The sequence below is a fragment of the Olea europaea genome, chromosome 20 (assembly GCF_002742605.1).
Source record: "Olea europaea var. sylvestris chromosome 20, O_europaea_v1, whole genome shotgun sequence".
Lineage (NCBI taxonomy): Eukaryota > Viridiplantae > Streptophyta > Magnoliopsida > Lamiales > Oleaceae > Olea > Olea europaea.
In genome coordinates this window covers 13,370,323-13,384,155 of record NC_036256.1, presented here as the reverse complement: position 1 = coordinate 13,384,155, position 13,833 = coordinate 13,370,323, and the positions used below count along the sequence as shown (strand labels likewise).

At 32.7% G+C, this 13,833-nt stretch overlaps 1 protein-coding gene across 1 annotated transcript; it reads left to right on the top strand.

The window, feature by feature from the left end:
- Positions 1-606: 606 nt before the first annotated feature.
- On the top strand, positions 607-10,769 carry LOC111369692 (anthranilate synthase alpha subunit 2, chloroplastic-like). The gene is made up of 12 exons (XM_022991297.1): positions 607-803; positions 1,082-1,138; positions 1,332-1,516; positions 2,998-3,187; positions 6,414-6,565; positions 7,219-7,334; positions 7,414-7,660; positions 7,751-7,807; positions 8,002-8,154; positions 8,382-8,462; positions 8,969-9,055; positions 10,149-10,769. The coding sequence occupies exons 1-12, from the start codon at positions 656-658 to the stop codon at positions 10,470-10,472; spliced, it is 1,797 nt and encodes a 598-aa protein (XP_022847065.1). The 5' UTR covers positions 607-655; the 3' UTR covers positions 10,473-10,769.
- Positions 10,770-13,833: the final 3,064 nt, after the last annotated feature.

The window sequence follows — 13,833 nt, the reverse complement described above, 5'->3', positions numbered from 1 at the left end:
TGATTTTATTTTTACTTTAATTAATGAAAATTGTTTCCTTTTGAGAATAATTTTTAAACAAATTAATAAAAAAATGTTATTTACTGTCACTCATTATCGCAGTCGTTTCACGTGACATAATATGATGATTAATGATTGGATGCATAAGGTAATAAAAAACTGTCACGTTAGTGTATCAAATCACTATTCGTCGCATGTATGTTTCATAGGATGATTATAGTAGGGAGTGATTGCAAATAATATTAATTAATTTATAATAACTATTAATTACAAATATATTAAGGCTTGTCTACTAAAACAAACCAAATACAAAATGTGATTTTATTTTTACTATAATTAATGAAAATTGTTTCCTTTTGAGAATAATCTTTAAACAAATCAATAAAAAAAATGCTATTTACAATCGCTCATTATCGTAATCATTTCACGTGACATACATCTGATTATTAATGATTTGATGCATAAGGCAATAAAATACTATTACGTTAGTGTATCAAATCACTATTCATCACATGTATATTTGGTAAGACGATTATCACAATTAGCTATTGCAAATATCATTAATCAATTTATAGTAACTATTAATTACAAATGCTGCCATAAATCAAGATAAATTGAGAAGAAACTAATTCAAACTCTCAAAATCTGCCCTAAAATGAAAATCCTAGCCCTTTCTTCCCTCTCTTACGGTCCAGTAACCTTTCCTTCCCACCACTCTATCTCCCCCAACTACTGCACCACCTTGGCAACTAATTTCCGCACTCACCGCACTGTCAAATGCTGCGTTTCGGTACCGTCATTAGGTGGGTGCACTATTTTTCATCAATTTACTTCATTTGTATTTGAATTGTGGGTTTTTTGGAGATATGAATTTAATAGCGATCAATGAAGTTTTTCAGAAGGTTAAGTGTTCAGCGGTTAACCAATTGGTCATATGTTCGAATTTGATTCTTTCTGAACTAATGAATTTAGAATAACTGGAGCTTGCTTAGACTGTTAAGATTTCAGCAAAATGTTTAATAGTAGCATTTTACGAGAATTTCATTATTGTATATCTGTGCACGTACATATTTTTATACAGGAATGATCTATGATCTAATGAGCAACCCCAGCCACCGGTGCTTAGCAGAACGTTCCGGTATTTTTATATATGTAAAGCTATAAAGATATGAATAAACTAACCTTTAATTATGCTCCATGAAGAGTTTGGTTGACTAAGTAATGTTAAAACTTGAAAGGCACCACGAGAAGTTCGGTTATAAGTGGAGGGAGTATATACATTTTGTCTTCTATTTTATAACTTCATTTGATATGGGGTATGTCGAGTGCAGTGGACCACTCGGTCAAGTTCAAGGAAGCAGCGGAAGATGGGAATTTGATACCGTTGTTTAAGCGAATATTTTCAGATCACTTGACTCCAGTGCTGGCATACCGATGCTTGGTGAAGGAAGATGACAGAGATGCCCCTAGCTTTCTATTCGAGTCAGTTGAACCTGGCTTGAATGCTTCCAGTATTGTAAGTTTCTATTTTCTCCTGCTTTGCTGGTAATTTTTTACACAAAGTTAAATATTTTTTTGGTAGTTATGGTAAAGTGATGACATAATATGCAAATGATCTGCACGTAAACCTCTCCTAGTTGTTTGGGATTATTTATAGTGCCCTGAAGGTCACTCAAAAACATTATTTTCATCGTTGTTTGAAAATCATTATAGTTCTCGAAGTTCTGAACCCAACTTTGCAAAAAGGGTGCAGAATAAAATATTTGGTTACCTAAATTCAAAAAAATTAAACTTCAATGAATCCGTCGAAGAATTTTCAATCTAACAAAAGTCTTAGCTTTTATGAAGTAAAATTTCTTGCTAAATAATATAACACTTACTTAAATTTTAAACTCCATGATCCAACATCCGGCTCCAACAGCAATTCCCTACATCTGGGTATCTGAATCTCATTTATATAGGATCACATAAGACATGTTAACTCCTAACTTAGAACATTAAAAGATGAAAACTAAATCACTTAGGCGTGTAAGATCCATACTAAAGCACTTAGGCAAGTAAGATACATATCTCGATCACTATTGTATCGTGTGTACTTAAGCAGTTGAGTTTGTTTTAAAAGTTGAAGATCTTGAAAGCAAACCTTGAAAGAGAACTCCAAATCTTGAACTGAAGTAAAAGAATCAAGTGTTGAAAGAAAACTTGAATCGAATTTGAAGTGCGTGCAATGTTTCTTTTTATTCCTTTCTCTCTCTAGATTTTTATTGCTCTTTCTCTCTCATAATCTATTTTTTATTTCTCTCCTCTGTGCAATGATTTTCCGTGGGTGATGGGAGGTTAACTTAGGAGAATACTAGTTTTTATAGGTGAAGTGGTTTAGTTTAATCTAATTATTTTAGGATAACTAAATACTAATATAATTAACTAGGAACATTTCCCAAATCCCACTTGAATTGAACCACATATCCAAATAATAAAACTCGGCCTTTAACCTTGAATTATTGTTGATTTTGACTTCAAATGGGTTATTCCATTGTTTTAATTTAATTATAATTAATAATTGAACTAGTTGAATTAAATGTGTTCACTGGAAACTTAGTAACAAATTCTAAAAGTTGAGGCTAGTAAAATATTTAACCAAAAAAGGCAAGACTATGGAGCTCACGGTCGAGAGATGTGCTCCTTAGTAAGTCAAGGCTTAAGTCTTGATAACACACTGGAAACTTAGTAACAAATTCTAAAAGTTGAGGCTAGTAAAATATTTAACCAAAAAAGGCAAGACTATGGAGCTCACGGTCGAGAGATGTGCTCCTTAGTAAGTCAAGGCTTAAGTCTTGATGAAGAGGTGTAAGCATTGATGCTTGTAATGAACACCTTGCACGAGGTGCACCTCAGGGTGTAATCCTCGACCACTGTTTCCAAACCATTCTATTGAAAATGTGTTTCTTCTTTTTTCCCTTTGTATTGGTTTATTTGATGTTGGAACAACTATTGTAGGGGCGATATAGTGTGATTGGAGCTCAGCCAACCATGGAAGTTGTTGCAAAAGAGAATAAAGTGACCTTATTGGACCACCATACGGGAAAGAGGACAGAGGTGTTTGAAGAGGATCCGATGGTTATTCCTCGCAGAATTATGGAGAAATGGAAACCCCAACTTGTCGATGAGCTCCCTGAAGCATTTTGTGGTAACAATCTACACTCCTTAGCATTTCATATGGCTATATTTGAATTCACCTAAGGAATGTTAAACTTACTAGAGAGTATCTGATAATAGAATGGCGTAATTACTTATTTTCATTTTGGATAAAAGATTTTGTTAAAGAAGGAAAAAGAGTACAATATTACTGGACAGTCCTCAAAGCTAAAAATACTGAAAACAGTAACACATGTATTTGGAGATTAGATCTAAATACAGTTTCTGAATAAAAGGAGTCTCTCTACTAGGTTCATATCTGATAACTAATGTACCATGAAATCCCCTCGAAGCCATGTATCATCAAGAAGCCAAGAAAGCAACTGTGTTCCAATTTAAATGAGGAGAAAGTTACTCCTGCATCTAGGATTGAATATCCATACTTCCTTTTTTGGATGTTTCAAGCATTTTATTTCGTCTTTTTATTTGCAGAAGAGTAATATTTTCCTAAATATCATAAATTATATTATATTATATGACCGACATGATTCATCAAAGTTTTTATTTTAGGGTTAAATCGAAAATAATCAGTTTTTTAATTTTCCAACGTACTTTATCACAAGCAGTTACGCTGCTAATTCATTTTATCCATTCAAATTTCAATTATATGCTTATACAAGTAATTGCTTGCTCATCTAAACAATAGTTTGCAGTTTGCTTGATTGCCAAATCCAAAGAATATTCTTACTAGGCAGTATCTGAGACAAACTTTGATGGACTTGCATGAGTGACAATGATAATGATCTTAGTGTTGAAACCATTTTTTTGTTGACCTAGGCCTTGGACTTAGTTACAAATAATAACCTACCAATAATCGTATGCTAGAGGGAGCATGTTCAAATATAAAGTGCCACAAACATTTTTCATTAGATCAATGTTTTTAGCTGTGCTTTGTAAACTGGGCCGAACCAGCTGGTCCGTTCAACTGGGAACCGAACCTGAAATCGGTTGGGTATCAAGAAAGAAATTGGCCAACCAACTGGTTGAACTGTACTCAATCAGAACCGGTTGGGTATCAAGAAATTTGTAAAGAAAATTACCATTTTTTCTGGTTCTTATTTGTGAGAATTTTTGTTCTTAATACTAAAAATTATTGAACTGCTAGAACGCAGCCAAGCAGATTGAATCCATAACCTTGTGCGCCTTTTGTAGGCTATTCTTTTCTAGTCTTAGACTTCCTATGTGGGATAAAGAAAACTCTGATTACCAAATATGATAAATGTGGGTACAATGGGGTCTATGATAACTGAGTGTATCTTTAATACCAGCCAATGATGTTATAGATAAGTTTGTGGACCTTTTATTATGGTGTTGAGTGAACATAGCTGTTGACCAAGTGATTCTTCTTTCAAAAATTTACACTTGTTTTTAGTTTTGTTTGAATATTATTCTATTCTTTTATTGACCCAAGACCGTATATCTTTTTTGGTTCGATGTCTGGGTTGGTTTAAGAACATAGGTTTTTAGACCCCAAATTTTTTAGAACTAGATATCCCCCGGATTTGGTCATAGAAACCAATCCCTAATTGACCAAATCGCTATTGACCTATTCCTTTGCAAAGAATTGTGCACTCTCCATTTAATAGTCTTTGTTACACGTGTTGTTTTGTTGCTTTAGCCTAGGAGCCACTCGCACCTAATCCAAAATGATGATAACTATTAAAGGAGCTTGTTTTACATTAAAAGCTATCAAAATTTTCATTATGCAATAAAGAATCAGAAGAAGCATAACACTTGCACTCAAGAAGCTAACACATAAGGACAATTCTCAAGTTAATTGACTAGACAAAGCCTAATCCCATACTGCTTTGGGGTCCGCTCCAACTCTATCATGGGTTCTTCCATGGTTAAATTAGCAGAAATGAACCTCTTTACATGCCATTTTATGATGACATTTTTTTTCTGGATATATGACTGATGCTAGTCTCGTAACTTTTCTTAAGCAATGCATTTACCAACCTCTTTCTAAAATGTGTCCAGGAATCATCTTAATTTTTTCAGAAGTAATACGTCTTCAATTTGAGGAATAAAGAATTCACTGCCTCCATCAGATTAAAAGTTGTTATATTTTTGCTATAAAATTTGTTGAAATACAGAGAAAAAACATCATATTCTTATGCAGAGCGGCTGAATCTTCAATGAATATCTAACCAACGGTAAGGTAGTCCCTATGAAGGCACTACAAAAGAGGAAAGTACTCCATCTAACATTAAAGACAATTTGTTTGATAAGGTGCTTTATCTTATGATAACTATCAGTTTTCTTCGAGTTTAGTTGTATATCCAAGATGGATCCAGGATAAAGTTATATAGAACTCAGGGTAGAGCATCATTCCATATAGTTTTGGTTTGTAATCAACATTTGTAAACTGGGTCTTCATTTGATTTTGTTTCGTAAAATAGCATAATTTCTGAAATCCAATATTTAATTGAATGTTTGTTACTTTGTTTGAATGTCTAATTATAAATGATGAGTCACGCTTTTCAGTTTTCACTTGAGTGTTATAGATCTTGCGTTTCATCTCTGATCAGCTGATATTATACCTGATTTGACATTTGTTTTTGAATATATTTACTTATGCATAGATGCAGATATATTAACATCTTAATTTATTCACGTTTTACATGATTACATTGCTCTACGGACTTAGATTTACTTAAATATCATTTTCTTTTCCACCATTCATTAGTTGCCCATTTGAGCTTGAACGACAAGTGGTAAGGGCCCATTTGGTGTGTCTTTATAAAAGCCAATAAGAGCTTTTGAGATTCAAAAGTTGCTTTTGGATCTGTTTTACTAATGTTATGAAAGTGTTTTTGCTAGTTAGAAGAGCTTTTAGAGGATGCTGGTCCAATGTCGTTTCCTTCGAAAGCACTTCCAGAATAGGAAGCTCTTCTAGAATTTAGTTTTCGAATAAAAATTAAGATAACTTCATCCAAAAGCTTTTCTACAGAAAGCGAAAACAAAAAATTAAAATCATGCCAAATGGGCTCTAACTTTGTTTGGTCCTGGACATGTCCATTCTCATTTTTTCATGATAGTCTCAAATAACTGTCATGTCGTTTGAAAGTCTTTAAAGTGATTCAGTTCACCGTAAAAAATGTTTGGTTGAGTTAAACTCTTTTCAATCCTAGCTTAAAGGGAAAATGGACAACTCTGTTCTTTAAATGAATGTGAAGTCATCAAAGTTCATTAACAGTATATTTTTTCTCAAACAGGTGGTTGGGTTGGTTATTTTTCATATGATACAGTGCGTTATGTAGAAAAGAAAAAGCTACCATTTTCAGATGCTCCCAAGGATGACAGAAACCTTCCTGATGTTCATCTAGGCCTTTATGATGATGTGATTGTGTTTGATCATGTGGAGAAGGTTCTCTCACCCCTATTTAAAACTTCATTGTTTTCTTAAACATGCCATTTCGATACAAGGCTCTCTATAATTTATAGAGCTCATCATTTGTAGTAAATATACAATATACGAGATGCCTGCTGTTGCATTTATCTTTGCTCACTCAATTTTCTTCATTAGATGGCTTTTATTCTTGAAAAGCTGTCTTGAGATGGAGGGGACACAAATGTGAGTTTATTATCGGAAGATAATGGGTGCGTTTAAAAGACACATCTTCGAAGGCACGTACTCCTTTAAGATAATGGGCGCGTTTGATCGTATTTTTTCAATTTGTTTGATATGGCTAGAAACTTGTAATATTTGATAATTCGTTTAAAGGCCAAGATGGAAAATAATATTCTTTTCAGTTTTTTGTCAAAATTGACTTTGTTCTTATTTAAAAATCGACAAAATGTTAATTTTATCATTTTTATTAAATCAGTCAAAACATTTTGCCAGTAAGTTCCATTGTTAGATGAATGTTTTGTGGGTTGTATATTTTCTTATAACAGGTGCATTCTATTTAGAGGAATGAATTTAAGACCTCTAGCTCCACTTTGGTTGCTATCTGATGTTTATTTTTCTGATTTTTTAATCATAGTTTAGATAAACGCTTGCTTGTTTATTACTCGCAGAAAGCATATGTGATACACTGGGTAAGGTTGGATCTGTTCTCTTCTGTTGAAGAGGCCTACAGTGATGGGATGAGTCAATTAGAAACTCTAGTGTCAAAAGTGCATGATATAGTGCCGTAAGTGTGGTGAAAGACCAGCATTTCTATGTTTGTTTTTACTTTTTATTGCTTTGTTTAACTTGGCTATTAATTACAGTCCTAGGCTGCCCTCGGGCTCAATTAAATTGTCTACTGGCCTTTTTGGCCCTTCATTAAGTCAGTCCACCATGACAAGAGAAGGATATCAGGAGGCAGTAAGGCAAGCTAAGGAGCATATCCTTGCTGGGGATATATTTCAGATTGTTCTAAGCCAGCGATTTGAACGACACACTTTTGCGGATCCATTTGAAGTCTACAGAGCATTAAGAATCGTCAATCCGAGTCCATATATGACTTATTTACAAGTCTGATTACTCATCCCTAAAATTATTTTTCTCTGAGAGGTTTATTTCATGTTTAGTTTCTCACTTTCCACAAAATATTAATTGAGATAGGCTAGAGGGAGTATCCTGGTTGCTTCAAGTCCCGAAATTCTTACTCGAGTTAAGAAGGTAAGTATACCTCTCTTTCATTCTATTCTGAATTTTTAAGCATTTTCATGGATACTCTGCTGTTCCATCTTGCATGTCTTTTTTATAGTGATAGTATTTTTCTGTCATTTTTTCGATGAAATTTACTGTACTAGTAGTTGACAGCATGTTATTTCCATATTTGTTTCTCATGGTCTTTTATTTATTTTGGGCAGAGGAAGATCACGAATCGCCCTTTGGCTGGGACTGTTCGGAGAGGCAAGACGCCAGAAGAAGATTTTATGTTGGAAAATCAGCTTTTGCATGACGCAAAACAGTGTGCAGAACACATTATGCTTGTTGACTTGGGAAGAAATGATGTTGGGAAGGTCGTTTTCTTGTATTTCTATGTTATCATATAAATTCTGCATGTCTTGGAACAATCTCGTGGAATCTCACAAAATAAGTAATTTGCTTTTGGGATGGGGGAGTATATTTTTTCATGATTATCTCGTTGAATCCTGGTTTATGAATCTCCATTTACAAATTTTTTGGTTAAAAATTGAATCATGCTTTCTGTTGCTATTTGTCACGAAGAATGCTTTTCCCAGTGTAGGTTTCAAAACCTGGTTCTGTAAATGTTGAGAAACTCATGAACATAGAGCGCTATTCACATGTCATGCACATCAGTTCCACGGTAAGTATTTCTTGCTTGAAATAATCCATATTAGCTGTATAATTATGTGTGGAAAAGAAAATTTTCTTCTTGTATTCTTGTGTTGAGTCTTATTTTTGACATGGATGGAGGATGATTTAATCTGCTCTTGAAGGTTGTCACATGAAGGTCTTTACCAGTTACCCAGCAATGACATTCTTTTACTTAGAAAGGATTAAGGATGATATTTATTCATAGTCAATAAAATGACTAAATAAATTCCTGTATCTGGTTTTTAAAATTACTTGTCTCGGTCTTTCATTTGTTTTAAAGATGTCAATAAATTTGGAGTTAGTAGATACTAGTCATTTATTTGAGAAAATCGATCTGTAGTATGTAATTTTTATTGCTAATATGGTGAGTTTGTTAAGGTGGACTGTTAGTAATGGACATGTAAGAGAGAAAAAGAAACTACAATATTGTCCATTCCAATATAATACTGAGTATCAAACATGCCGATATTGTATTGTTTCACATCAATTTCGCAGGTTACTGCTGAGTTACTTGATCATTTAACTAGCTGGGATGTGCTGCGTGCAGCATTGCCAGTTGGAACAGTTAGTGGTGCTCCAAAGGTCATTCATTCTCTTTTTTCTTGCAAATAAGTAGTTAAGTAGTGATTTAATTATTTATAATCTTGTGGATCATTTTAATAGTTAATTATATTTGAGTTGTCTAATTTCGAATGAAAAGCCGAAATTGGCTGAAAAATGTATATCCTAGCTCATAGTGGTGGAGTGCCAACTCCATGAATTAGGCTGCATGTTGGCATTTTTCTAATCCTGTAGAGGGTTTATCTCATCCATTAGTATGGTCAGTTAGTTGCATTTGATGGTGGAAGAACATGTCAATTATTACAACCTGAATGGCTAGGCATTGTATTTTATTCTTGGAAAGATATTTATTGCTGCCTATGTTCATGACTGCACACTCCCATTGACTATTGCAGTCAAGTTGAAGTTTTTTGAGCAATAGTTTATATTGTGTGTGTATATATATACACACACATATGCTTTTATCATTTATCTTAAAATACATCTTCGATGGTATTTGATAAGAACTTTGCTATCATACAAAATTTGTCTGAGAGGTACATATAGATTAAATAGAAATTCTGCATAACAAAATTCTTATGTTTGACTGCAGAATTTAAATGAGAGAATCCAGCTGTGAATACAGAGAGTATTAAACTATGCTTCTTATGCATATATGTAAAACCAAGAGAATGTAGTTGGAAATTTCTTTGTATTCAGTGGACTTCTTATTTTTATTATCATCTCGTAGAGGTTCACCCGCATGGAATTGGACCTTTATCGTCTACGATAATAATTGACAGTTCAAAGGCATTAATCTTGATGAGTATCCACTTCCTTTATCCTTCCTTTTGCCTGTCCTCAACTAGATAGAGTGACCGAGGCCAAGTTTAGTATTGTTTGGGCTTGTGAGGTCTGATTTAAGAAGCTTTCATTTTGACATTGACACCAAAGGGCAAGGTGGCCATTGGAACATTCTCTTCCTTGACGTTGCCCACAAACATGGCCTTAATGATACATTTTAATACTATATTTTTCTTCCAAATTTTCTTTCACAAAGATTAGTCTAACAACATTTTTACTTATTATTCTGGACAAGGATGAACTTAAATATTTCTTATATTTGGATGTGCAGGTGAAAGCAATGGAATTGATAGATCAACTGGAAGTTACAAGGCGTGGGCCATATAGTGGTGGGTTTGGAGGCATTTCCTTTACCGGAGATATGGATATTGCCTTAGCTTTGAGGACTATCGTATTCCCAACCTCTATGCGTTATGATACAATGTACTCGTACAAGGATAAGAACACGCGTCAAGATTGGGTTGCCCATCTCCAAGCAGGGGCCGGTATAGTGGCCGACAGTGATCCTGCTGATGAGCAGAATGAGTGTGAAAACAAGGCTGCTGCTCTTGCTAGAGCCATTGATCTTGCCGAGTCATCATTTGTTGAAAAGTAATGTAATATTTGATCCCCTTAGGTAACTTATTTTGTGCCCTAGCTTCACTGTTCTGTAACTTCAAATATTAACTACCAAAAACAGGAAATTTTGCATGCATTAGGAAAAGAAAAATAGGAAATTTTGCTCAACCACCTTCAAATTTGGGAACACATTTGGAGCCCATTTATGCTGTGTTGATTTTAGTGGTGAACCCATATTTTACTTTGTTGCATCTTTCAATGAAATTATTTGTCTTGCTTCAACTTGGAATTTTTTGTATTGGAATATAATTGTTGTAAAAAAGTCTGTAGCTAATATTTGGTGAATTGAGAGCAAAGTGCATCCACTGGGGGTGTTTGCTATGTGGCACACATTATTTCTAGTAAATCTAAGATTGGTTACACGAATTTTTTTTCGAAACTCATCGGTTTAGTACAATTGGTTCCTAACAAGCACTACGCTCCATGTTCTACAGAGATTGCGTTACTAATGAGGTTTTGATAGTTCAAAGTCGATTTGGTCCCACTGAAATGAAGTTCTAAGTTATGCATTTATAACTTATAAAGACATTTTTCCTTCCAATGGTCATTGTCTATTGTTGAAAGGTTGGATGACACTTGGGGCCGCTTGAATAACCAATCGGTTTTGATTGATTTTGGATGGCACCATTTATGAGGGGTTAAAAAAATTGATGTTCGTTAGATTTTTTGGGCATTGATTTTGAATCGTTGTAGTGTAATTTTAATGGGTTCGGTCAACTCAATAAATTGATGGGTTTTGCCCCTTTTTCATAGTCGATTTTAATTTTACACTTTATAAAATAATTAATTTTAATCAACATATTTTCTTTAAAACTAATTTGTAAATAAAAATATATTAACTAAAAAGTTATTTGTAAGCAAAAAAATTAAATTATAATTGCAAAAGACTTATAAGTAAAATTATACTTATATGATGAAAAATACATTATAATTTAAAATTAATTATAAGTAAAAAATCACTTTTATCTAAAAAAAAATTATTATAAAATAAAAATGCTACTAATAAGATAAAAAATTACTTAAAAAATATAAAAAGTTACTTATAAGCAAAAATTCACAAAATTATTTAAAATTAAAAAATTTACTTATGATTAAAAAATTTTACTTAAAATTTAAGTAAGTATTTAATTTTATTTAATTTTTAAAGTTAAATATTAACTTATATGTAAAAAAAAATTATTTATAAATAAATACTCACTTATGGATAAAATTTTACATCTAAGAAATTATAAATTGAAAATTTTTTGAGGGAGATATATGTGATCTTATTCTTGAAAAGAACTTTGTAGATAATAAACTCTCAAACATAAGTTGGAAAATAGCTACTAAAACTACCCAAAATTGTCCACGACCACTCATAAAACGCTCAGGATCGGTATTTTAAAAAAGTATGTTCGCTAAAATCCTACACTGCAAGTGCACGAATCACGTTTAAGTAATAAAGTTGACCTTTTGAATTTGGATTGTTGATCCCTCGATGAATGTTTACTTTAAATTACACAATTTTAATTAATTTAATTCTAACAATAAAAGAAACAAACATACAATAAATATTTAGATTTTGGAAAAAACAACTAAAAATCTAAGAAAATATAAAAATCTTGAAAATTTTGGAGGCAAAAGTAGTTGGGATTCATGGTTTTGCTTAATCGTCGCTTAATTAATTTCTCCACATGCCAATTAACAAATTACTCATTTACGTGTTAGATCCAATTTTTCAATTTTAGTTAATTATCCATCACGATCGAAATTAACCCTAATTGATTGATTTTTAACCTAGTATATCTCTATGTCAATTAAAACCAAACAACTGCATTAAATTTTTGTGAAAATAACTCATTAGGTCATCTAAGGTTAAACGTGTATCTCTATCATCTACACAAACTTAGGATTTTTACCATTTGGTCTAAAATGCACAATATTCTCTAAAACGATATATAATTTATTGAACACAATCATTTATTGACCACATAAATAAAAATGCAATAAATAACAGTAGTAAAAATACATGTAAATAAATAACTTAATATTAAAGGGCAAATATTAAAATCAATTAAAAACTAAGTTAAATTACTACCATAAATCCCAACTCAAGTAGTTACCCCATATTATATATATGAATAAAAGGAGAATATTTTACACAATACATGCAAATTTGACAAAACAATGAAGATAATACAAGATTATAGATAAAATCCTATTTTGTTGGATTTTTGAAGATGAAATTGCTTGCTTTTGATTTCTCCAAAATCTTATCGAATTGTTTGATTGAATCTCCTTGTCCTCTATGATTTGCTTCCAAAAGTACCAAGTATTTACAAAGAAAAAGAAAGTAGAAAGAAAATGAAAAGGAAAAGAAAGAAAATGAAAATGAAAGAAAAAGAAAAAGAAAAAATGAAGAATACAGAAGCCGGCAGAAGAAGCTGAAGATCTCCAGAATAGTCCCAGCCTTTAGATTTAAAACCCAGAAAAATTGCAGCCTGGTCCCTGAAGTTTCAAAAGGCATGCAAAAAGGTCCTTACTCTTTTTTTGAAATCAAGACTGGCGCCTAGGCGCCTGAGCTCTGTCCACAGCCCACAAAAATTGATTTTTGTCTAGTTTGCAGCTTAGTCCCTTCAATAATTTCATGCCAAGTCCCTCAACTTTTATTTTGTACAATTTGGTCCCCTATTTTGACTTTATATATCGATTACACCCTCCAATCCAATTCACAATTTTGTACGCGTTTGGTCCCTTTTTACTTCCTTTCACCTCGTTCTCTTTACTTTGGTGATTTTTAGCCTAGCGATTTTTTGTCTACAAAAGCAAATATTACACAATTAGTCCATTTATTTAATCAATAAATAATATATTTAGATATAAAATAAGTGTGTAAAAACACACTTATCAACACATATAACCAGAACGCTGAAACTCTGAAGCAGGCCCTTGTGCACAATCATTAATTGCTAGATCCATTTAAAATTCTAAAAAAGAGAAATAACAGTTTTTTTTGCCTCAAAGTAACGCAATTCATCAGAAGTAAATCAGGACACTAATATATTTATGTTTCTAATACAGTTCGAAGGTACAATAAGATCTTAGATGCCCCGCGTTGATTAAAAATCAAGGTATCAACGTAGGACAGAAAATAAACCCACGTTTGATAACCATCATTTGAAAACTTTTCCCTACGTACTCATTTTCAATCATGCATACACACAATAAAATATCCTGCACGTAAACTCAATTTTTTTTTCTACTTTTTAATTACAAATTCTTCTAAAAGTTACTATTTAAAATATTACTTGACCAAATAATCACTGTTACGCCCCTCACCAAACCACTTCGGCACCTTG